This window comes from Hyaena hyaena, unplaced genomic scaffold (assembly GCF_003009895.1).
Source record: "Hyaena hyaena isolate Hyena2069 unplaced genomic scaffold, ASM300989v1 scaffold_699, whole genome shotgun sequence".
NCBI lineage: Eukaryota > Metazoa > Chordata > Mammalia > Carnivora > Hyaenidae > Hyaena > Hyaena hyaena.
In genome coordinates, this window is record NW_024081332.1 from 975,648 (window position 1) to 1,001,731 (window position 26,084).

At 40.4% G+C, this 26,084-nt stretch overlaps 1 protein-coding gene across 2 annotated transcripts in view; it reads left to right on the plus strand.

Moving 5' to 3' along the window:
- The window catches only part of SUCLG1 (succinate-CoA ligase GDP/ADP-forming subunit alpha), a 34,281-nt gene extending 8,902 nt beyond the window's left edge, over positions 1-25,379 (plus strand). For both annotated transcript variants that reach the window (XM_039217633.1, XM_039217634.1), the window contains exons 2-9: positions 1,506-1,609; positions 6,720-6,836; positions 10,226-10,438; positions 10,583-10,640; positions 16,179-16,262; positions 18,624-18,775; positions 23,405-23,593; positions 25,134-25,379. In XM_039217633.1, the coding sequence (XP_039073564.1) occupies positions 1,506-1,609; positions 6,720-6,836; positions 10,226-10,438; positions 10,583-10,640; positions 16,179-16,262; positions 18,624-18,775; positions 23,405-23,593; positions 25,134-25,160 (944 nt within the window). In that variant the 3' untranslated portion in view covers positions 25,161-25,379. The remainder of the gene's footprint in view (positions 1-1,505; positions 1,610-6,719; positions 6,837-10,225; positions 10,439-10,582; positions 10,641-16,178; positions 16,263-18,623; positions 18,776-23,404; positions 23,594-25,133) is intronic.
- The last annotated feature ends 705 nt before the right edge of the window (positions 25,380-26,084 follow it).

Genomic DNA, 26,084 nt, shown 5'->3' on the forward strand with positions numbered 1-26,084 from the left:
CTCCTTTCCCAGTTGGGAAGGGTGAATTTTGGCCTGTCTCTTCCCTAGACGTACAAGGGACTCCAAAATTCAAAGTTGTTAGAAACTGAGGTATGCACAGTAGTTGAAGACAGCTCAAGAGATGCCCAAAGGGCCAGATACAGATCAGTTATGGAACTTGGGACCTAAGGATTTAAGAGGACAACAGGCAGTGATTCAAGACAGAAAGCATGGAATAGACCCTGGGCACTACTTTTCTAGAGTTAGCTTCTATGAGTTAATTCAGTGGTAGCAGGACAACCTGACACTTTGAAAGGGCCAGGGATGGGCCACAGAGACAGCAAGTTGGGGCTGTAATGAAGGTTTAAAAGTAGTCAGAGAGTAGCCCACAGTTGTAATTCATCAGTGCTTAACTTTCTACTGCCTTTTGTAATATGGGAGCTGGTCTTAGTAACTAAAGAGATTTATCAGATTTCATTGCAGTAGATTGCTGAAAGTAACTTAGATATTTTTTTTTTTTTACAAATTCTTCTCTCATCTGCTTATATATTTCATTTTCCCTATTTCTTCTATATGTAAGGTCTGGTGTCTTACATCAGAAGATGATCAAATTAAGTAACCTTGGATTATATATTAGACAAGTATTATCTCTGACTTAAGCTTTAACATTAATATTTAATGTTAACATTTAATGTTATTTTGGGGAATGACTTGCAGAGTAGTTCTTACAAGCTCTCCGAACAAAGCGTGCCTCTCCACTCACCTATTATTTACAGATGTTGGGCTTAAACAGATTGGGGAAGGGGCTCCTGCCTGGCTTAGTCAGAAGAGCATGTGACTCTTGATCTCGGGGTTGTGAGTTTGAGCCTCACATTGGGTGTAGAGATTACTAAAAAACTAAGTAAACTTAGAAAAAAAAAAAAAAAGGTTGAAGGGCTCCTGGGTGGCTTAGTCGGTTAAGTGTCCGACTTTCGCTTAGGTCATGATCTCGCGGTTTGTGTGTTTGAGCCCCGTGTCGGGCTCTGTGCTGATAGCCAGCTCAGAGCCTGGAGTCTGTTTCAGATTCTGTGTTTCCCTCTCTTTCTGACCCTCCCCTGCTCACGCTGTCTCTCTCTCTCTCTCTCCTAGAAATAAATAAAAATATTAAAAAAAAAAAAAGGTTGAGTAAAATGGGCAAAGGATGTGGCTGTTTAGCAAACATAATTAGTACAATTGATACCTGGTCCCTGGATTTGAGCCATTTGTCTTTGGGGAATGAAAATTCTAAACTTAAGCTTTTCTCATACATTTAGAAAAGGCTACAAGATTGTGGTTCTTGGTAAAGAGGGGATCCTGGAGAATAGAACAGTGTCTTTTTTTTTTATTCCTCTATTTCTATAGCCTTTGTGTGTCACTTAAAGTTTCCATGATCACAAGAGAGCCCCTGTGTTAGAGGATTTTTTTTTTTTTGTGTGTGTCACTCAGTTCAGTTCATGGTCCAAAAGTTTGGAGAAATTATAATGTGTCATATTTTCTTTACTTTTCAGTGCAACAGAATGGAATTCGGCATTGTTCCTATATAACTTCCCGGAAACATCTCTATGTTGATAAAAATACAAAGGTTATTTGCCAGGGTTTCACCGGTAAGCAGGTATGTGTCAAGATGTTTTATAAAGATGCACACTACAGATACAAAAACATTTTAAAGTATTTTCTATGTTTTTAATATCACAGATTTATAATATATGATTGTTGAAGAAAAGTAAAGTACAGCAATGGAGTTATATCTTGGTGGGGGGAGGGGGATTGGGTGCTATAGTCAGGCCATAAGATGAAAACTGTTTAAACTTACCTTGACAATCCCCCCCACAAGAGCACATGATGTTAGAAACCACATACTGTCTTTCAGCCAGTTTAACACCACTGGTTTTCCCCCAGCACTGGAAAAGATTACTGTTTCTTTAACTGACTACTAGGTAAAGTAGGTGGCTTGTGTTTAGGCCTTTTGTAAAAAACGTACACAGGTAAACACAGATCAGTGTGGGGAAATGCTCCTGGGAACGGAGGTAGGCGGAATAATCAGCACACTGACTTTTCTCATTTTGGACTCTCTGAGCAAATGGTCTTCAAAGGGACTAGCAGGCAAAATTGCCTGAAGTGTTTTAATTTGTTCTCATTCACTTATATTCATTATCTCTCCCTACCCCTGCTTACATCCTAGAATTTGTAAAAGTTTTAAATACATGTGAAATGTGATTCCACAATAAAATGCAACGTGAGAATCTCCTTTCCCGCCTTCCTATCGTTCTATGCTATGATATATATCCTGCATTTTACATGTCTATAGAATAGATTCATAAAAGAAAAATTGAGTGTTAAGGTTCTGTGTATTTAAAATTGTAACAGCTATTGCTAAATTACCCTTTAAAACATTCGTACAAATTTATAGTTCCACCATAATAGACGCAGATTTTTGTAAAATCAAGGAATACTACCAAATCAATTAGAAGATAGCCATGAGTCTTAACCCATAGTATCCCTTTCATTATTTAAAGAAGATATGGCAAGATAAAAGCAGTTAATGACTTTTTGTGTGTGATTTAAAAGTTAGTGATTTTTCTATAATCAGAAGAATCATCGTGTCCATTCTGTGGTATTTTGGTAATCTAGGGCAGGAGTCTGCAAATTTATTCCGGAAAGGACGAGATTGTAAATATTAGACTTAGTGGGCCATGCAGTCTCTGTCACAACTACTCAATGACATTGTAACTGCAAAAGCAGCTATCGATAATATGTCAATGAATGGGCATGGTTGTATGCCAGTAAAATGGTTTATAAAACCAGGCCAAACTCACACCATATTTTTCTAACCCTTGATCTATAGGATAATACCTAAATATCCAAATTTCTGTAACTTTTGTTTTTAAAGTACTTACAAATTGCTTTAACTCCATAGGTTTTGGTGTTTTTAAAAAATGAATTGATTAGAAAGTTGTTTCATATAAAATGTCCTTTTGCTTTTTTACTTTTTTTCTGAAATTATTGGACACAAAAATGTGTTATTTTTCTGAAATAACTGGACCTTTCTTATTCTCTTCCTCTACTATCTTAAAAAATAATCCACACCAAAAAAAAAAAAGCAAAAACAAAAAACAAAAAGGAACACCCAAAACCTTTACATTTTGTTCCTAGGCAAAATTGGTTTACTTGTTCTGATAACCATATGTCTTACGAGATCACTTCCATGTGTATGTACTCTAAAGAAAGCTGATGCTCTTCTAAGATTTGAAGTACATTTTATCACTTCTCTGCCAAGTAAAATCATTTTCAAGTTCCTTTTTGGTTAAATATTAATTGTGTTAGCATATAATCAAATGATTGATTAACCCAAATTCCCTGCGTTAATTTTATTATATATGATGTTTCTGTTTGCTAAACTTTATATGATCCTGTGACATCTTATCCTATGACCTTTTGTTAAAAGAGCCATTGTTCATGATATAAGCAATATTTGCAACCGTCTGTGCTTCCTGAATTAAGTGTTGGTTTGCCTAAATACTGAAAGCCAAGGTGGTTTCAGTGTCTTTCAGTAATTAGCAATTACATTGTTTCTCATTTACTTTTTTTTTTTTTAAGTAATTGGGAACCTTACTTGTCTCAGATGCGTTAAGATTCTATTATTATAGAGATAACAATGAGGTCTGAAATTTTGAGTTTATCTTCATAGGAAATCTACCTTTTGTCTCGTTAGTTCTTTTATCCAGTATATACATCGTTCCACGTATGAAAGAGGAATATTTGTATTTCGGAGTGAATTTCAACAATGCAAATTTCCAGCAGGTGGAATTTCTGGTACTGGCTTTGATCTCCTAAAACTATTTCTATTCTTAACTCAATGGTGATAATGGGGTAACTAAGGAAAATAAGCTTATTAACAGCTTTTAGCCCTACTTAGGACTAAAAAATTAGTCGATTTGAATTTGTTTAGCAGAGTTGTGATCTAGGGTAGTGCTTCTTAAGCTGTCTTGAGTGAAAAACCAATTTGGGTTTTTGCCTTTAGTTTTCAATCTAATGCAAACCAACATTTTATTTTTTTGTAAAAGAAGAGTTGCAGCAATATATCACTATAAAAGTTTGCAAGCATTGTCACTTTTATTTTAGCTTTTTAACTAATTTTTTTCTTCTTGTTTTTTCATTTTTCTTTCCTTTGTTCTTTGTAATTTTTTATTCTTTTTCTTTTTGTGTTTATCTCACTGCAGACCAGCAAGTCTACAAACTACACTTTGAATAGCACTGTTTAAAGAGAGAGCTTTGGCTTGTGATTTGTTTCAAAACTCCATCACTGACTTTAGGCAAGTTAGTTAACATGCTTGCAGCTAAGGTACCTGCTTTGAAAAATGAAGAAGCTGAATCAGGAAATTTCTGAAGTCCCTCTTTAAGTCCCAGTTATTATGCCTGTAATAGAATTTGAGAAGTTGGGTCAGCATTTTTAGGTCCCTATAGAATGACCACATAGATCCATTCAGTTTCAGCAACTGCTTATTCAGTGCCTACTGTATGTCATGTGTTGGTTTAGGTTCCATCTCTTAGTGAACAAAGTACCCAGAAATCACTGCCTTCTTGGAATCTACATTTTAGTGGTGGGAGGGAGAGAAACATGTCCACAAAACCAATGAGTAAATTATGTGATAAGTTAGAAAGTATAAATGCTTTCTGGAAAAAGTAAACCGTGGGTAGAAGTATGTGTATGTGTGTGGGGTTGTGGTGGTGTTCAGGACGGGGAAGGGGGGATTTTATGTCAGGCGATCAGGGGACACCTGACCTGAGTCAAGATCTAAGGGAGATGTGAGAGCAAAGTGAGTGGATATGAAGGGAAGTGCATTCAAGGCAAAGGGGGACAGCAGGGCCGTGAGGCAGGAATGTGTCTGTCGTGTGCAGTAGCCACAAGGCCAACGTGGCTGGAGTGAAATGAATAGTGCGAGAACAGTAAATGAGGCCAGGCAGTTAAGGAGTTTGGATGGGAGGATGCAGGTTGAGTATTGACTTATGGGCCGGTAAAAGGAGTTTGGCTTTGACTGTGAATGAAGTGGAAAACCACTGGAGAGTTTTGATCAGAGGAGTGTTATGATCTTGCTTATGCTTTAAGAGGATCATTCTGGCTGCTGTGTTGAGAATAGATGAAAGGGAGCCGGGAGCAATATTCTGTCAAGAGTTGATGGTGACTTAGACCATGGTGGTAGCAGAAGGGATGAGATGCTGTCAGTTATATTTTGAAGTTAGGGCAGTAATATATCTGATGTGAGATAGAAGAGAAAGAGAATCAAGGAGGACTTCAGTATTTTTGATCTGGCATCTGTTAGGAGTGGAATTGTCATTCACCGAGATGGGGTGGAGTGGGAGGGGAGTGTCAAGGGGAGTGTCAGGAATTTGGTTTTGAGCACATCCGATGCTTGCCAGTTCTCCAAGTGGAGATGTCAGATGGGCAGTTGACAGTGTGAGTTTGAAGCTCAAAGCAAAGGTCTGGGTTGGGTATGGAGGTGTGTGTGTGTGTGTGTGTGTGTGTGTGTCTGTGGGAGGGGTCGCCATATGGATTATTGCCATTATAAGGGATGAGATCATTAAGGGCCAAATTCAGATGAAAAAGAGAAGTCTAAGGAGAGAGAGAACGAGAAGAGGACAACCAGGGGAGATAGAGCCCTAGAAGCCTCGTGAAAAATAGTCTTTCAATTTGTGGAGACATTTTTGGTTGTCCCAACAGCTGAGTGGGGTGGAGAGGAGGGTGTGGTACTGGAATCTACTGAGTAGAGGCCAGGGGTGCTGCTAAACGTTGTGCAAAGTATAGGACAACTTCCCATAACAGTGAATCCATGGGACCAAAATGTCTGTAGTGCCGAGGTTGAAGAGGGACAGTGAATGGATGGGGAGCTACGGGGTGTTGGCTGGGCAGCATTAAAAGCTCGCCTGAGGTTACTGATGAGTATTTTAAAGTGAGACCAGTTAGCATGCTTCTGTTTTTTCTCCAGCTACTGGTTGGCTGTGTATGTGTAGTCTTAGAGTAAGTAGGGAACTGGGAATAACCAAGATTGTGGTTTTGTCACATGGGTATATTGAAGTGAGAGAGAGCCAAAGTTGCTGTGTGTTTATAATGATTGACCATGCATTTTTAACTATATAAATGAGGGATGTGAGGATGTCAGGAGTTGGGAAACAGTGAAAAGGAGGTGTTAAGTAAACACACAGGTTTCTGACCATCAGCCAAATTTGAAAATCAAATAAAGAAAGATTACCCTTTAAAAAAAAAAAAACAAATGGGGGGTGGCTTGTGGCACAGTTAAGTGTCCAACTTTGGCTCAGGTCATGATCTCATGGTTCATGGGTTCGAGCCCCGCATCGGGCTTTGTGCTGACAGCTGGCTCAGAGCCTGGAGCCTGTCTTCAGATTCTGTGACTCCCTCTCTCTCTGATCTTCCCCTGCTCACGTTGTCTCTATCCCTCTCTCTCTCAAAAATAAATAAAACATTAAAAAAAAACCTTTTAAAAAATAAAAAAAATTAAAGAAACAAACAAACAACTATTTTAGCCTGGACTGTTTCAGCGTTCAAAGCTGGGTTTAGCAAGTTGTTGAGAATGCTGGATATATGTTACTTGCACATTCTGGGAAATAGTTAACCTATTTATTTTTCTTTCCCAAGTTGCTGAAGATTGCCTTTAGGCTTCCCGGCCTGTCTTTTCTCATGAGTCTTGTGCTTTTTTCCCCCTCAGGGCACCTTTCATAGCCAGCAGGCATTGGAATATGGCACCCAGCTAGTTGGGGGAACCACTCCAGGGAAAGGCGGCAAGACACATCTGGGCTTACCAGTCTTTAACACCGTGAAGGAGGTAATTAATGGCACTGAGTTTGCTAATAAAGAAATGCAGGAGGGGCACCAGGGTGGCTCAGTCGGTTGTGCGTCCGACTTCAGCTCAGGTTGTGATCTCATAGTTCGTAGGTTTGAGCCCCGCATCAGGGTCTGTGCTCAATGCTTGCTCAGAGCCTGAAGCCTGTTTCAGATTCTGCATCTCCTCTCTCTGCCCCATCCCTGCTCGCGCTCTGTCTTACTCTGTCTCTCAAAAATAAATAAATGTAAAACAAATAAAAAAGAAAAGCAGGAGAAGAGCAAGCATGCTTTGGATAAAGATCTTAATTGTGTCCGTTTCGGGAGAGTCACTTGCTGTTTTAAAATCCAGTAATGTAGAAACCCGTAGGTTCACTTTAGTCACACAGACTCAGAATGGCTTCCCCACATCCAGTGTCATTTTCTTTACAGGCATTCATTTGAGCTGTTAAGGGAAGAAGCATTGTAGGTTGGGTTCTCTCTGGCTTATTATCCCTTCCTTACCCTTTCTTCCAGGATGTTAGCAGCGTACATGTCAGCCTCCACCCCTAACATTTAATGAGAAAGGGCTCCTTGCCAGGCACCGTGCTCCAACATGTCAGCCTCCACCCCTAACACTTAATGAGAAAGAGCTCCTTGCCAGGCACCGTGCTCTGTGCTTTATATACATTGTTTCATTCAAGCCTCACCACCATCCTGTGAGGGGATGCACCTGATGGTGCAGGTGCTGTCACCATCCTCATTCTGAAGACAAGGATACATGCAGAGAGGTTAAGGGTCCTGCCCATAGTTCATAGCCGAGAAGTGGCAGACTTAGCACGGCTCGGGGTAAGCAGTATGGTGTTCCCGCGTGAAAACACTGAGCTGTCAAGTCAGACTGACAGATCACTGAGCCCTAGTCTCTTCCCCAGATTCCTGCTTTCTTAATCATTTTTAAAGTATGTTGAACTAAACCTAATTCTGTGTTGCAAAATTAATATTTACTTATTGTAAAATATAAGATGATACAAAAGTTACATGTAAAGGTAAATTTTATAGTGTTTTCCACGTCTCAGATTTTGCTTTTCTAGAGAGCTCATTTCAGGTCAGTGTGTATTCTTTCATCTTTCTTTCTACACTTGCATGAATATATAGAAAAGCAATAGTATTATAAAAGAAACTATAAATTCTTACTTATTTAATAAAAAATATCCAGGAAATAAACTTAGTACTTGGACCAATGTACTGATGATAACAGATGTATCCCTCCCCCCATATTCTTCCAAATAGTTTTAAGGCATGTTTTCAAATATCACATTTTTTAAGAGTACAAATTTATACTTAATCTCTTTTTAGAATACCAACTTTGAGTTGAAGTGAATTTGTATTCTTAATCCTAAAACGTAGGGAAAAAAACAGATAATTCAAATTTGGAATTTCCATTTTACTTTAAACTTGAAAATAGGTTGTACTCTATGTGTATATGTGTGTTTAAGTGTACTGTACTTTAAAGAGTAAAAAAAAAGTTAAAATGATGTTCTAGAGAAGAATTTTGAAGTCTTTTTGCTTTAAATTCTCTTATGGCTGACTTCACGACCTCAAAATAGAGAGAAGAGCTGTTTTCATAATTCCTCTAGGTAGATTTGACTTTTTCATGGGCTTTTTTTCGCTTTCGTTTAAAAGAAGTTTTTGTTGCTAAGCAACTCATTTATTATTCATCGTGATACAAATAGATATGACATTTGTAATATTTTTCAAGTTCTTTGACAGATACTGCATTTTTACCTGTTTGGCACTTACAAAAGCTTTCTGAATGAGTGGGATGGATACCTTTCATCCAGTATCACTTGTTAGCACAGACCCCGTCATCACAGTCCAGCTTTTGGCGGTATTTGTGGCCTTAAAGAGGTAGAAAACTGTAGGGTGTATTTTCCCAAAAGTACCTACATGCCTATGATCTGACTTCTTTTTGTTCCAACCTAGTTTTTATTTTTTTGTACCCCCTTCTTTGTTATCACCTTGAACAGAGTTTTAAAAAAATTATTTTTAACCCCTGGCATCACTTGCTGATCATCTGTCAGCATCCTTTGACTTTGTCCTTCTGTCAATGCCAAGATACTTTTTATTAGGGATGCTGTAGAGAAAGCTCCTCAGTGTCTGGGGATGTGGGGAGTCCTTCAGGGATGATTCTGAAAGACACTGTCTTTTACTTCTGCCCCTTCTAGCTATACCTCTGTGTTCTGTAGTTTAGTGTTCCTATCCATTGTAAAATCCCATGACACAGCCTTCCCAAAGGTTTTGCTTTATATCTCGATTAAGTTATATTTTAACATTTATAGGGAGGCAGCCTGCTGTAACTGAAAAGAACAGACACTTTGGAATCAGAGATCCTTAGATCTGAATCTTGGCTCTGCCACTCACTTCCTAGTTATGTGACCTTGTGTAAATTATTTACTGTCTCTTCACTACAGCATCTTAATTTGCAGATGGGAATACTAAGCATGCAGGGTTGTGGTGAGGCCTTAACAAGACCTGCCTTAAGCCCCGTTGCAGGGCGTCTCACAGAACAGGTGCTGCCTGTTCTGCTCTCGGAGAATCAGAGATCACTGACAATCTCTGTCCTCAAGGAGCTTCCATTACAGTGGAAGAGATGTGGCCACACCTAGAGTTGGTACAAGGAGACAACTGTGTTTGTATATGTGGGGACTACAGAGAGAATCATGGTCAAAGTGATGGTCCTTAAATGCTCTGCATTGTGAGGGGTGATGTAGAGTAGACCCTAATGCTTATTTGACCCACATTCTCATCCTTGGCCATTTATGCATTTGTAATTATTATTACAATCACAATTAATAATTACAATTATTTATTGTAATTAACGTGCATTTAGAGTAAAAATTGTGAGTGTAAAAACACCACATCATCTTCAACGTCTTTCGCTAACGTTTATCAAGTATGATCTTTTTTGAACACAGGCGTTTGAGAGCTAAGTTCTGAGGCTCCGCAGCTTACTGGTCCTTTTGCTGCTGGGGACATCTAGGGTCTTTGGTGCTGAATGGGTGATACAGTGTCTTGTAAGCAACAAAAATAAACATGGCCACAGGAATGAGGGGACACAAACACAAATCAGGCACGCCTTCAAGTTTACTGACGTGCCAGCACCTCAGAGAATGGGTCCTCCTGGAACCTTTCAATTCAGAGTAGCATTCTAATGGGGGCAGAGGGGACGCCCTGCTCGGTCCTGCTCTTTTCTGATAGCTAAGTGATCTTGTTAGTGGGAAGAAGGAAGACATCCAGTATCCCTGGTGGTATCCTTTCCCCATCCCAAGACATTATTAAAATCATGGTATTGAATTCATTTTACGGTGTTTACAACTCACCCCATAATAATGCGCTTCATGGTTAATGTTTCAGGCCAGAGAACAGACAGGAGCAACAGCTTCTGTCATTTATGTTCCTCCTCCTTTTGCGGCTGCTGCCATCAATGAAGCTGTTGAGGCGGAAATGCCCTTGGTCGTGTGCATTACTGAAGGTATCCCACAGCAGGACATGGTGCGGGTCAAGCACAAACTGCTGCGCCAGGGAAAGACCAGGCTGATCGGGCCCAACTGCCCTGGAGTCATCAATGTAAGTGGAAAAACAAAAGTAAGCCTGGATTTAGGCTTTCATAAGGCTGACTAGCTTCGAGTCAGGCCAAGTGTGTTTGTGTGTATGACTTAGTTATAGGTTGTTGTTTTCTCTTTTCTGAAACTGTGATTTTCTTTCCTTCAGCCTGGAGAATGCAAAATTGGCATCATGCCTGGCCATATTCACAAGAAAGGAAGAGTTGGTGAGTATGTTTCTTATAGATTAAAAAAAAAAAATTCTTTGCCCTAAGCTCAGAATTCACAAAGAGAATTTGTGCCTGTGCAAATCAAATTCATTTTAATTAATTGAACTGTTTTGGAATTTTGTAGTGAATCCATTCCGTGTCCTGAGTTGAATGAGTTTAAGAGTCAGTAATAATTCTGCAAAATCAATAAAGATATTTTTTGGAGATTTTTTAGAGATTCTTTTCCTGCGCAGCATGCTGTGGATTCTTTCATGTGCTTTTATGTATCATGAGTTCATTTCATTTTACTGCTAAGTAGAATAGTAGTGTATTGTGTGATTACACCACAGTTTGTCCGTTGTCCTGTTGATGCACATTTGGGCTGTTTCTAGGCTGAATCGTGATGACTAAAGATAAGGTGACATTTCTGTGTAGGTCTTTCTTTGGACACATTTTCATTTCTCCTGGGTAAAATACTTACAAATGGAATCGCTAAGTCATAGGTTTCAAGTATGTTCCTCTTTTTAAGAAACTGCCAAACAGTTCTGCAGAGTGGCTATTCATTTTACATTTCCACCATCAATGCATGACAGACAGTTCCAATTGCTCCCCATCTTCACCAACATTTAATATTATTGGTCGTTAATTTAAGCCATTCTGCTAGGAGTGAAATAATGTCTTGTGGTTTTAATTTGAGTTTCCCTGATAACTAAAGATGTAAAGCCCCATTTTCATGCACTTATTAGCTATTTATATATCTTCTTATGTGAGGTATCTGTTCAAGTTTTTTGCACATTTCCTATTGGTTGTCTTTTTCTTGTTGATTATGGTGGTGGGTTCTGTAAATATTCTGGATATAAGTCCTTTGTTGGTTATCTGTGCTTTGAATATTTTTATTGTTAGTCTCTCTGTATCCTGTCCTCGAATTACTTTGCCTTCTAGGATATCACAAACTTTCTCAAAATGTTTTGTGAAAATTCTACTACTTGTTTAGTTCCTCAAGGACATAACCTAATTAACATTTCAAAGTTAGCCCATTATACTTGTTTTTTAGACTCTTCACACCTGGGGCATCTGGATGACTCAGTCTGTTAAGCTTCTAACTTGGGCCCAGGTCATGATCTTGCAGTTCCAACCCCACATCGGGCTGTCTGCTGTCAGTACAGAGCTGGCTTTGGATCCTCTGTGCCTGTCTCTCTCTCTCTTCCCCTCCCCTGCTTGTGCTTTTTCTCACTCAAAAAATAAACAAACATTAAAAAAAAGACTCTTCACACCTAATTCTCACTAAGCTTTCTTAGTGCACCATAATAGATGGTTGCAGTATTTTCTCTATCTATAAACCATGACTATTAATACTGAGTAGGAATAATCAGTATAGTAGGTGAATGTCAGTTAAGTTGTTTATAGGACTGGGTTAAAGGTCATGAGTTTTCTTTGTTACTAAAATCCCTTAGAGCTGTTAGCCCTGCTGCCAGTAGAGTACTTACCAAGTTCTTATATTAAGGAGGTTCTAGGGAGTTCCACAGTCCATCTGAGGTCTAGTGGGGACCTGATTCATGTAGTCACTGACGCTCTTGTAAATAGTTGAGCACTCTAGGGGTGCCTAGGTGGTTCAGTTGGTTAACCGTCTGACTTTGGATCAGGTCATGAGCTTGTGGTTTATGAGTTTGAGCCCCACTTTGGGCTCTGTGCTGACAGGTCAGAGTCTGGAGCCTGCTTTGGATTCGGTGTCTCCCTCTCACTCTGCCCCTCCCCTGCTCACACTCTGTCTCTTTGTCTCTCTCTCTCAAAAACAAAGATTACAAAAAATTTTTTTTGAAGTAGTTGAGCACTCCATATACTCTTGAGCCTGCTGTCAACGGCTACTGCTATAGACTTGAAGTGAGCACGTAAGAAGGCGTGTCCTGTGCCAAAATGCCTTTCTCCTCCCTAACCTGCTTCTAAGGTACCTGTAAACCTAAAAAAACAACCACATGTGACATACGTTAAAGATGGAGGGCCATCTTTAAAATTTTTTTATTTTATTTTGTTATTTTTTTTAATGTTTATTTTATTTTTGAGACAGAGAGAGACAGAGCATGAGTGGGGAAGGGGCAGAGAGAGAGGGATACACAGAATCTGAAGCAGGCTCCAGGCTCTGAGCTGTCAGCACAGAGCCCAACGTGGGGCTGGAACTCATGAACCGTTGAGACCATGACCCAAGCTGAAGTTGGATGCCCAACTGACTGAGCCACCCAGGTGCCCCCCAAAATTTTTATTTTAAACTTTATACATTTATGTACTTGTAAATTCACATGTAGTACCATAGGTCCCTGAGAATCTGTCCACTTTTTTCCCTGGTCTGTTTTTGTTCTGTCATTCCAATTGGGTAATTGTTTTTCAATGCACAGATTATTTCCTGTCTCCCCTCCTTTATGCCATTGAACTCATCCACCGTGCTTTTAGCTTTGGTTGTTTTATTTTTCACTTCTAAAAATTACATTTGGGTTCTCTTTATATCTTCTGTTTTTTTTGCTGAGACATCATTATTTTTTTGATAAGGCTTTCTGTTTTCTCATTTGTTTCAAGCATGTTCATAATTGTTTCTGTAAAACATTTTTAGCATGCTTTCTTTAAAATCCTTGTTAGGTAATTCTTCATCTTGGTGTTAACATCTGTTGATTGTCTCTTTTCTTTCAGTTTGAGATCTCCCTGGTTCTTGGTATTCTGAATGGTTTTTGATTGAAACGTGGATAATTTGTATAGTATGTTATGAGACTCTGGGTCTTATTTGAACCTTCTGTTCTAGTTGACGTTATTTACACTGCTTCAGCAGGGATTGTCGGAGGAGGCGCCTCATTACTACCAGGTGGATGTAGAAGTCCAAGTTCCCTACTTGCTTCCATTGATACTGGAGTGGGTGGGCTCTTCCTTACTGGGGATGACACTTCTGTTCCCCTATGTGGTCCCTACTGACATTCATTGGGGGTGGCCTTGTTATTGCTGGACGATGGTGAGAGCCCTGACTCTCGACGATGCCTTCTCTGATGCCACCCCACCAAGGCGATGGAGAAGTGCCTCAGTCCTGCTGGATGAGGAGAGACATGAAAGGCTTCCCATGTGGTTTCCACCGACATGGTGGGGCTCATTATCAGCTGGCACACATGGAAGTCCTGACTGCCTCCTTGACCTTCTCTTTCACCAACCTGGCATCTATGTTGGGGTACCTCATTGTAGCCTCCTAAATGTGGAAGTCTAGGATTCCTTTTTGGCCCTTTGCTCATATGGTGGAGGTACAGCTTTTTCTGTAGTGTTTGGTTGGTATGGAGTTATTGCCTCAGAGTTTTCTGTTTTGCCAGGCTGTCCTTGGTTCTTTTGCTAGAGAAAGCAGGCTTTTGAGGAGGATGTGTTTTTCTGTACCCTTATGTGTTTCTGGAATGCTTTAGCTCCATATCTAGGATGTATGAGGCAAAAGAAAACCCAGGAAGCTCACCAGTGTATCATTTGTTGGGTCTCAAAGTCCCTAGTCACCTTGCCTTTTTCATCTCTTAGAGATTTCTTTTATTTGTTTTCTATATAATGCCCAGGGATTTTACTTGACAGGAAGAATAGAGGAAAGTACTTTTACACAGAAGCATAAGTGTCCTTGTGATAGGTATTTTTAAGTGATAGCCTCTTTTACTATATATGCCTTAAGGAACGCAGGAGTAATCTATCCTAAAAACATGACTTTTATTACTTTCTGTGTATGCATTTTGCATTTATATAATTTACATATCATTTCTATAATCAGTTGAAAGCCCCTTAGAAAAATGATACTATCCTGGTGTTACTATGAGTACACAGCGATGATAACACAAAACTTTGCTTAAGAATGTAAATATGCTGTACTAAAGTTGAGGTAGCTTATGGTTCTGATTTTTGTCTCAGTCTGACAAGAATTCTGCTTCCTCTGATAGGGGGATCATATTGCTAGAAGAGTCTCTGAGTTCTTGGGGCGCCTGGGTGGCTCATTTGGTTAAGCGTCTGACTTCGGCTCAGGTCATGATCTCACAGTTCGTGGGTTCAAGCCCTGCGTCAGGCTCTGTACAGACAGCTTGGAGCCTGGAGCCTGCTTCAGATTCTGTGACTCCTCTCTTTGCCTCTCCCCCACTCGCACTCTGTCTCTCTATCTCTTGAAAATAAATAAACATTAAAAAAAAAAAAAAGAGTCTCTGAGTTCTTAAGAAGTGCTCCAAGGCAGAAGTTTAAAGAAAGCAAATCATGGACATACTTGAAGTATTCACTGGCCCACAATCCATTCTCTAATTTTAGCCCATACAAAGTTTTGTGTTTTATTTTTAAAAATTTTTATATAATATATTCTGACAACTAAAGTTACTCAGTTTTCTCAACCTGTTATATGTGGGGATTCACCTATCATATATACATTGTGGCATGAAGAAATTATCTTCCTTGTAGCTTCCTTTGTAGCTCAGCGATGCATGGTGAACTATAATAGAGGACATCTAGGTACCCCTATCCTCATCCCCACATGTGCACACCGTGTCCACGTGTGAACTTAGGTGCTTTCACCATAGGTCCATTGTATGAAGGGAATTAGGTAAGATAGACTTGAACTCAGAGGGGTCTTGGCTTTATTCCCCTGTTATCTTTATATTGATTTTAGAGATGCTTGGGTGGTTCAGTCAGTTAAGTGTCCAACTTCAGCTTGGGTCTTGATCTTTCGGGCCCCATGTCAGGCTCTGTGCTGACAACTCAGAGCCTGGAGCCTGCTTTGGATTCTGTGTCTCCCTCTCTCTCTACCCCTCCCCTGTTCATTCTCTCTCTTTCTCTTTCTCAAAAATAAGTGAACATTTAAAAAATTTATATTGGGGTGCCTGGGTGGCTCAGTCAGTTAAGCATCCGACTTCATCTCAGGTCATGATCTTGCAGTTTGTGAGTTTGAGCCTCGTGTCGGGCTCTGCTGACAGCTCGGAGCCTGGAAGTCCATTTTGGATTCTGTGTCTCCCTCTCTCTCTGCCCTTCCCCTGCTCATGCTCTGTCTCTCTCTCCTTCAAAAATAAATAAACATTAAAAAGCGTTAAAAAATGTATATTGATTTTAAAGTCTATATATTATTTGAAAATTAGTAGAAAAATAATTGTGGGAAAGATATATAGCATTCCTAAATGTGACTAATGCTGGTGTTACAGGCTGAATGTTTTGGTGGTTTAGTAGTTTGGGTATCTATAAGTCCAACCTGTCATTTTCTGCCACTCCAAGCAGGATTGTACTTAGCAAGTTCATATTGATTCTACCCCTTTGATACAGATTCTTAGAGCAGGTAATGTAGGGCTTTCCTGCACTGCTTTATAGACATGAAATAACCCTAACTTAACAGTGTACTCTCTCCTTTGTCTGACTTTTAAAACTTCCCTGCTTTCATTTAAACCTTTTCTTCTTATTTCATCATTTGAAGGTGTTGTTGATTTGGATGGCAAATTGCGGAATGGATTTTTTTATATACTTGTATTTGTAATATCATAGTCTGTCATACGAACATAATCTAATGTTTTTAAATTCTCTTCCTTTAAGGTATCGTATCCAGGTCTGGGACCCTGACTTACGAAGCAGTTCACCAAACAACACAAGTTGGACTGGGGCAATCTTTGTGCGTCGGTGAGAGATTTTTGATAAAATCATGATGTTGTAACGCCGTGTCTTCGTTGAAAGAGTAGAATAATAATTATTGTTCTGATTTTTTTTAAAGAGGTTTGGATAACCATTTCGTCAAAAAGATGGTACGATCTTAAATTTAATATGCTTCAGTGTGAAGCACCACTGTATATTTTCAAGATCGTGGTCCGAGGGTCCAAAGTTTGACTCTCATGTTGGGGAATAAGCATTGTAGGACACGTAGCTCCTGAAGAGGCTTGGTGCCTGAAAACACCACTCACTTGGCTTGCTGTGAACAACTGTTCTTCCTATCAGGACTTTTGTTACTGTAGTTATCATTTTGATACCATTGTAAGCTATTATTCATGCTTCACAGTTAGGGAATTCTTTGCTCTTTGTTGTCTTATTCTTTTTTTTTTTTTTTGTAAATATTTTATTTATTTCTAGGAGAGAGAGAGAGACAGCATGAGCAGGGGAGGGTCCGAGAAAGAGGGAGTCACAGACTCTGAAACAGGCTCCAGGCTCCGAGCTGGCAGCCAGCACAGAGCCTGACACGGGGCTCGAACCCACAAACCGCGAGATCATGACCTAAGCGAAAGTAGGACACTTAACCAACTAAGCCACCCAGGCGCCCCTGTTGTCTTATTCTTAAGGCAACCTTCTGAGGCACCTCTGAGCTGGAGTTGTGCTATTAGAGCTTTATTGGTGAGAAGATCTATGTTGAGGATGATCGAGCGCCCAGAGCCTCTTTCTGTCGCATTGTACTGCCTGCCACTTTTAAAAGTAACAAGGTTTTACATTTTAAAATAATTTTAGTATTTGTTGCCAAAGGCAGACCGATTTCTCATTTTTATAAATATTTCTTCACACATTTTTAGAATACCTTTTAAAAGCCTTTCAAGGGGTCCCCCGGTGGCTCAGTCGGCTAAGCATCTGACTCTTGATTTCAGCTCAGGTTGTGATCTCATGATTCATGAGATGAAGCCCCATGTAGGACTCTGTGCTGACAGTGCAGGAGCCTGCTTGGGATTCTCTCCCTCTCTCTCTCTGCCCCTCTGCACCTCTCTTTCTTTCTCTCTCTCCCCAAATAAATACAACTTAAAAAACAAAGCCTTTCAAAAATAGCTTTTTATAATAAATTATAAAATATAGCCCTGGAGTATTTTTATTAGGATTGAGAGCCATACAGTCAGTATTGGAAACCGTAATTGAGCTTCTCTATGTACAAAGCACCATCTTAGCCACAAAGTGACTTCGTATGATGGAGAATCAGAAAAAGTTTGAAACAGAGTTGCAAATGTCATATTCTCCAGTGTCTGTTTTTAATTTGTAAAATGCTAATAATAATGCCCATTTCTTTTAAAAAAATTTTTTTAATGTCTATTTATTTTTGAAAGACAGAGAAGAGAGAGAGAGAGTGCACATGAGAGGGACAGAGAGAGAGGGAGATACAGAATCTGAAGCAGGCTCCAGGCTCTGAGCTGTCAGCACAGAGTCTGATGCAGGGCTTGAACCCACGAACCACGAGATCGTGACCTGAGCTGAAGTCGGACGCTTAACCGACTGAGCCACCCAGGCACCCCTAATAATGCCCATTTCACAGAGAGGTTAGAAGAATTAGGAAATGACAGGTTTAATAGGTGCTGAGGCACAGTACTTGACACACAGTTGGCACTCCATAAATGCTGCTTCTCTTCAGAGGCGCATTGAAAAGTAGGAAGTCAATCCTGCCTTCAATAAGCTTATAATGTAAAAATTATAAAGAGTGGCAGTCTGTCTGTTGGGACCATGTACTTTAATCCTATGCAAGTAGTTGGCCTCAAACGCCTATACTGTAGTCATCACTCACCTGGACCTAAGGGAAGAGGGGTCAGTGCGCCCTCAACCCTATCCCTCACTGGGACCTGTGTCTTACACTTGTGTGCAGTTTCTCTGCAGTGTGCCTCATCTAATAGTTACTTTGTGCAAAGAAAGTTGTAAAAGGTTTCATCAGAGAAGAGACATTCTTGTGTCTTGTGTAGCTTGCAAAATAAACACACATTTTATTGAAATGCTTATTTTAGAAGAGTTATTTGGGAAAATTTTTGTTGGGAGGAAAGAAGCTTGATAAAGGAGATAAAACAAAAAGAAGGTAGTCATTGTGAGTATCAGAAGTCAACCACCATTTAGCATTCATGTGATATTGGAAACAATTAAATGTAGCATGTTGTGATTTTTTTTTAAATGTTAAATGCAAAAGTGATGACACATTTTAAAACAGTGGTAAGCAAATTAAGAAATGAGTTGAAACAACATTTCTTGGCCTAAGTTTTGTGGTTCAACCTTAAATTTTCAGCTGGTGTTGATACTCTTCAACTTTTTCAGGCATTGGAGGTGATCCTTTTAATGGCACCGATTTTATTGACTGCCTTGAAATCTTTCTGAATGATCCAGCCACAGAAGGCATCATATTGATTGGTGAAATTGGCGGTAATGCAGAAGAAAATGCTGCAGAATTTTTGAAACAACATAATTCAGTAAGCTTGGGTTTGGGTTTGGAAAAATATAGCTCTCTGCACATAGTAGGCACTTTCTGAGCTAGTCGCTGCTGCGCTGCTGTTGAATCTTACTCTCCTGACTTTGCTTTTGCAGAGGTTGCTAATGGCCTTCATTCATCCTTCATCATCTCTAACCTCTTGGTTTTTCTCCTGGTTCTTCGCGTCTTAGTTTTCTGCTGGATTTACTTTCTGTGCCTATTCCTTCAGTGCGAATGGCTAGTGTATCTATACATCAGACTTCATGCAGTTTCCAAGGCAGAAGCCTCAAAAGCATCTTGTACTTCTCTCTCATCACTTGTTTCCACTCGGTTATTACCAGGATCTGTCCTCAGCAATATGTTGAGACTCAGAGCATCATCTCTTATCTCTCCCTCTGCTCTGCTTTGAGCTGCCATCTTCTCTCACCTGCACCGTGTCCATAGTTTCTTCCTGATAATCTCTACCCCTGTTCCTCAGCCAGCACCCCCTCCTTCTCTCCCAGGCCATCCTGCTCAGGGCTAGGGACAACAGGGACTGGTATGGTGGTGCCCAGCCCAGTCCCTTGGCACCCGAGGCACCAATAAGTGGTGGATGAGGAAAGAATAAAGTAGGTTGTTAGGAATTTGGGGTGAAATGGTTCTAGAGTGTCTTCAATTCAGATAAGTTGTAAAGTTTGAAATTTAAGGAAAAACTGACTTCTCTTTAGGAAAGAGTTAGGTTAATATGACATTATACTATGTCCAAGTGAATTTTAAAACATATTTAGCCCAACTCCGAATCCCTTGAATAGCTTAGAATTTAGTGCAAAAAGCTAAGCATATACATTATATTTCATTTCTTGTGTGTTTCCTATGTCTGGCTAGTACTTATGAGACTACTTTTTATTAAGGACCTACTATGTTCAAGACTCTGGGTTGAACAGGGGCACCTGGGTGGATCAGTTGGTTAGTCGTCTGACTTCGGCTCAGGTCATGATCTCATGGTTCATGTGTTCGAGCCCCAAGTCGGTCTCTGTGCTGATAGTCGGCTCAGCCTGGAGCCTGTTTCAGATTCTGTGTCTCCCTCTCTCTCTCTGACCCTCCCCTGTTCATGCTGTCTCTCTTTCTCTCTCTCTCTCTTACAAATAAATACAAAACATTAAAAAAAAAAAAAAAGACTCTGGGTTGAACAGATGATCTATAACACTTAGCACAGTACCTGGCACAGAGTGAGCATCAGTAATGTTACCTGCTGCCGCCATTACTGTGTTTATTATCATCATTACAGTGACAGTACTTATTGGTAAAAGTAGTGTTGTTTAATCTTAACCTTTGAGTAAGATGTTTTTTTCCTTTTATGAGTTAGGAAACTGCCATAGGGAGGTTAATAATTTGCCAGTGGTCGGTGTCCAACAAATCAGCTAAGGGTGGGATTCACCCCCCAGGTCTGCCTGATGTGACCGTATTCCATGGAGGGATCAGGAGTTGGACTGCAGGGATTAAGGGCAAGGGTCAGCAGCCCCGGGACTCTGCTCAAACTATACCAACACCATCCTGACTGGTCTTTCCGTTTTGGGGCTTTCACATTTCTCATCATTTATGTATCCTATTTGCAGACTACACTTCCTCATAGTCTTTTTAATTGTATTTTTCTCTTAAAAAATTTCAAGTGACTTTTATTTGTTCATAGGACAGAGTATAAATTTATCTGATATTCTAGGTTCATCAAAATCTTGTTTCTAGTGCAGTATTCTTGCTCTGTGAGTATGGGGACAGAGGGATCAAGTAGAAATTAGTGCCACTCAGGGGCACCTGGGTGACTCGGTCGGTTAAGCATCCAACTTTAGCTCAGGGCATGATCTCATGGTCTGTGAGTTGAGCCCTGCATTGGGCTCTGTGCTGACAGCTCAGAGCCTGGAGCCTGCTTTGGATTCTGTGTCTCCTTCTCTCTGTGCCCCTCCCCTGCTCATGCACTGTCTCTCTTTGTCTTTGCAAAATGAATAAACCTTAAAAAAGTTTTTTTTAAAGAAATTAGTGCCCCTCAAATATGAGATGCTCATATTTGAGCATGTGATGCAGAACCCACAAGCGAATGAATAATTGACCTGTAGACTCTTTTATTTTTAATTGTATACTATAGTAGATGCTGGGCAAACAGAGCTAAGGGAGAACATAGTTCCTGCATTCAGGGAGTTGGTAGTTTGGGAAGGGAACACACGAGAAGTCAACCACAGCCACTGTTACTTAGTGTAACAGTGTAGTGTAGAGACTTGTGAAAGGCACAGGAGGGTCCCAGAATAGAAGATGATCAACCACGAGGGCGTTTTGGAGACTGTCAGAGGAAGAGCCGGAAAGGCTCATGGGAGAAGAGGAGGCTTGAGCCAAGTATCAGCAGTTAAGTAGAAATTTGCCAGGTGTCCAGGGAGAGTGGAGAGCATTCTCTGCACAGGACCAGAGGCCAGGCAGCCTGGAATCCCTAGGAGGTAAAGAGCAGGGAGGAGAGGTGGGAGATGAGGCTGGAGCGAGCAGCGTCAGACCACGTGGGACCTGGCATGCTGGCCCCTTAGCGCCAGAAGCAGCTGTGCCAGTAATCATTCACCGCCACATACTAAAAACATAGTTAAAAAACAGAACAGAACTGATTTCAGTCAGGAATGTCCTTGAGGAAGCAGTGGAAATTATTAACTTTGTTAAATCCTGACCCATGAGTCAGTGGTTAGTGATGAAGTGGGAGGTGAAGCACCTTCCCAGTTGAGTTGTGAGCTAGCTGCTTTCTTCATGGAACACCAGTGCTACACTCAGAAACGCCTGCCAGATGCGCTGGCTCTGCACACGTGGGTATTTGGCAGACTTTTTCTCAGAAGTGAACAAAGTGAACCTGCAAGGAAGACAACTTGTAGTATTTGTCGAGAGTGATAAAACTTGAGCTTTCAAGTGAATATTCGTAGTTTGAAACAGTTGTGTCTGCTACCTTGAACGTGATGACTTCCTCTACTCAAGACTTTTCTAATGAGATTGATAATGATGAATATGGTTTGTTGATACTGAAGGATGAAATCAATCAGCCTTCAGAAAATGTACATAACTCATTGAACCTGTACTTTTCGTCTGACCAGTGAATGTTACAAAGTCATTATAGGTAAAAGATCCGTTCAAAGTATAAGACAGATCAATGGGATTTTAAAGTAACAAAGGACAGAAAGCTCATTGCCATGGTTTTGGATTCCAACATTGCAACTAACCTTTAAGAAATTACCACTTGAAGAGGTTTGTGTGATATGGAAGAAGAATATCTACAGTTATCTGACAGGGCTATTAAAATTCTTCCCCTTTTCCAACCACATATGTATGTGGGCCCAGATTTTCTTTTACTGCAGCCAAAATAACATATTGTAATAAATTGAATATGAAAGCAGATATCAGAATCCATTTGCCTTTTACTAAATTTGACGTTCAGGAATTGCAAAAATATAAAAATGATGCCACACTTCTTAGGAGAATGCTTTTAAAGAAAGTTTTTATTTTTAAGTGATATTTATATAATTTCTTAGTTTTAATTTTGAATACAGGAAATATAGATATAGTTTATATAAACAACAGTGTTTTGGGATTGTCAATTTTTGTGAGCGTAGGGGTTCTAAGACCGAACGGTTTGTGAACTGCTGGCCTAGGGGAAGATGACGGTGCCTGATGGAAGGCGCTGACTCCACTGCGTTCAAGTCCCGCCTTTGACAGGCCTGCCTGGATTCCTTATTGCCTCTGGACTCCTGTTATGAACAGGATATTTTCATTCACTGTGAAATTTAACCATATATTAAAAATAAGTTTTTTGGCGTCTTTTAACTAATTGATAACATTTTATGTTATTTCTTTAACTGTATTATAGGTCTAGAGAATTCCTGTGTGGATCTTTATTTTTAACCTCAGAATCTGGTACAGTGCTCTTTATGTACATAGAGGTTGCATAGTAGAATGGATTTTTATTAAATAAAACTAGTCCTGATCTTCCTTAGACTTTGTAGAATTTCAGAGGAGAAAGGGCCCTTGGCCACCATTCTGGTTTAGCTATTTCATTCCATAGATGAGGAATCAGAAGTTTAGAGAGCCGATGTCCCTTGTCCACGGTCAACCAGCTTTAGTTAATAGGAAATTGAGTCAGGTGACTTCTAGTTGTACATCTTTTCCGATCTACCTTCCCACCTCATCTTTTTTTTCTAGCAAACTTATTGTGGGTAAACTGATAATGAATTAAGACATAAAATCAGGTTGAAATGAAACAACCTGATCTAGTGTCTTAATTCACTGTTATCACAAATTGCATAACTTCTTTATTTTTGAGTGTGCTTTTGTTTTTCAAATGAAAGAATCATATATGTATTTGTAAAATAGCTTGTCAACTGTGAAGTTGAAGTTTAATATCTAAACAGACAAAAAACATAGGATTATCTTCCTGAGATTGTATGAAAAGTCGTGTCATCTCAGAAGAGAATGCTGGGGTTGCAATTACAGCTTAATGTTTGTGTCGCTTTTCTTAGTGAGGATGAGTGGCCAGCCCTGCCCAAGCCGTTTGCCATTTACTTTTCAAACTCAGGAATTTGAGTCCGGTTTTGGTCAACGTCTTCATTACAGTGTTTAAAATCTCACTTTCCAGGGTCCCAAGGCTAAGCCTGTGGTGTCCTTCATTGCTGGTTTAACCGCTCCTCCCGGCAGGAGAATGGGTCATGCAGGGGCAATTATTGCTGGAGGAAAAGGTGGAGCCAAAGAGAAGATCTCTGCCCTTCAGAGCGCAGGAGTTGTGGTCAGCATGTCCCCTGCACAGCTGGGAACCACCATCTATAAGGTGAGCCAAGACGGTGGCCTGAGCGCTCTGAAGTTACAGGCCTTCTGGCGTGCAGCCACACTGGGTGCCTGGAAGACGTGGCCCTTTCTTCTGGGTCTTATCATTGCTTTCTTTCTGATGACAGTTCCGTTAAGGTCCCAGTGTCCTAATTAGGCATGACCAGGAAAAACATTCTGATTTTTAAAAACTTAACTTCTTTAAACATTGAAATTTGTTCTTTTGTGAGGGGCAAAATATGATATACAAGAAAGTGTTTCAGAGTCCATAAGTGCCATGAATTCCCACTTGGGGGTAGTACAGGGGATTGCCTTGCATTTCCTTTTTCTCATTGAGGGCCTTTGGGGTATAGCCACCCTGATCTCCTAGGTTCCTGCTTCTAGGGAGACAGGTTGAAGGCTGTGTGACAAGAAATGAAAACTGGGTGAAGAGGGAGTCGATGGGGAGCAGGGAAGGGAGATCAAAAGAAGAGGGTGGCATTTCCAGAACTTGAGCACCTGGCCCTGGCTCTGCTGGGATGCCCGTTGTTTGCAGGTTGGAGGAGCGACCTCTTAACCATATGCTTTGCTTTTCTGTTTTAAATAGAGCATCGTGGTTTAAAGTGTTCTAAATGATTTGGTATCTTCCACAATCTCTTTGCAATGAGTTTTAGCCTCTTTAAGTGATCATTTAAGGCTCTCTTTCTCTTTGTTTTTATGATGGTTATAGCGTGGACAAAAAGCAAAGCAAAAACCAAACATCTTAAACATGTTGAGAACTGGCACAAATTTTATTCCCAGGAGGGAACCATCTTTTTCCTCAGTGTTTTCTGCCCTTGTCTTAGGGGTAATAAAGTGGACTCCTTGTTTTAGTGAATCTTTATGTGATCCTGTCTTTTGAAATAAGACACTGTGTGCCACAGTTCTGGGTGGTTAGTGAGTGTGTGAAGATGAAGTTTCCTTAGAGGGGGGAAAGCAAATCCTGACGTTCACTTTGGAGACTTGCATTACCACTTTGCTCCAGTAGGTGGCAGCAGGCAACTACACATCGGTTGTATTCTAATTATTATAGTCTAGAGGAATGTGATTTTCTGTACTGTGTCCTTTTCAGATATTTCTGAGGTGCACTTGACATTCTGTTCAAACCTTAACTGAATATGCATTTAGTCTCTTTCTCAGAGAAACTGAGCAAACTTGTTTCCGTTGCCTTATTAAAAAGGCCAGTGTGGTTCATATATGCTATTAAAGGTTTGCATAAGTAGTTGAATTTGTCAACTCTTAATAATATTACTGCAGTAGAAAAATAAGTACAGTTCAAAGCCACTCAGCCTCTGTGTTTGGGAGACGTAAAGTTGAGGCTCTGCATCTAGTTCAGTGAAATTCAGGCTAATTTGAAAGCTGTTACATTGTGTTCAAGCACCCTCATCCTGCTACATTTCACTTCTGTAATTTTTGGTTGTTCAAGGGATCCTAAAGATAAAAGGTTTCAGAAGCACTTTGACCATGAATGTGATTTGAATCTTAAATCTTTTTATCCCCTCTCTCTTCTGTGTCTGTTTCTGAAGGAATTTGAAAAAAGGAAGATGCTATGAAAGAAAAAACAAGAAGTTCCCTAAACCTATGGAGTGAATCACCATGAAAATGTGCACCAGTGGCTGTTTGCTTCTGTTGTCCCCTGATTGTCAACCTGTGCGCCTGTCACTGGTCTGTCAGTATATCAGGAAGCCCGAGCAAGGTTCAGAATGTCCTAGATTGAGATGTTTCCATCGCATCGTATCACAGACAGCCAATAAAAGTACCATATGATTTGAGTATGGTTTTGGAGCTTTTTATTGTTCCAATGAGGGAAAGTGAGAGAAGGGGAGGTGTGTGTGTAGGGGTGTTGTACGTGTTTTAATGGGGTCTTCGGAGAACACCGTAACAAACTTTTGAGAGAATGAGGCTGTAAAAATTTCAGTACGGCATTTGTCTAATTGTCTTAGACCCAGAGTGGCTTTAGTTCTCTTTCGAACCCTAGTTTTCTTATGTGTATAGATAGTAGTACTATCTTGCAGGACAGTTTTGAGGACTAGGGCATGTAAAAAGGCAACTTAATTGTTGTCAGTACCATCATCCTCGTCATCGGGATCACAGGCAGAAGCCCATCTTTGTTTCCACCTGAGAAGTGGAGGGTCTTCAGTAATGCTGTGTTTTCCCGTGGTTCTGCGGAGGGCTCTCCCCTTCCCCATCCAGAGCCTCCTTCCCTTTGCTTGCAATTTAAGACACGTGCTGCGAGGAACCAGGACAGTGCTTAGCCATCCTATACTCTTGTTTAAAGGGGAGCTTGTTAATAAGGAGCAATTCCAGTGGATATTCTCAAATTGTGGCACTGCCCTGAAAGAAAACAAGAGCCTCAAAAATAATATTAGGGAGAAGCCCCTGCAGAAAGACTGTGGGGAGGCCATCCTGGGGAGGGGCTCTGAGTTGAGACCTGGAGGCTGAGAAGGCCCAGCGCCCAGGCAAAGGCAGGGAGAGGG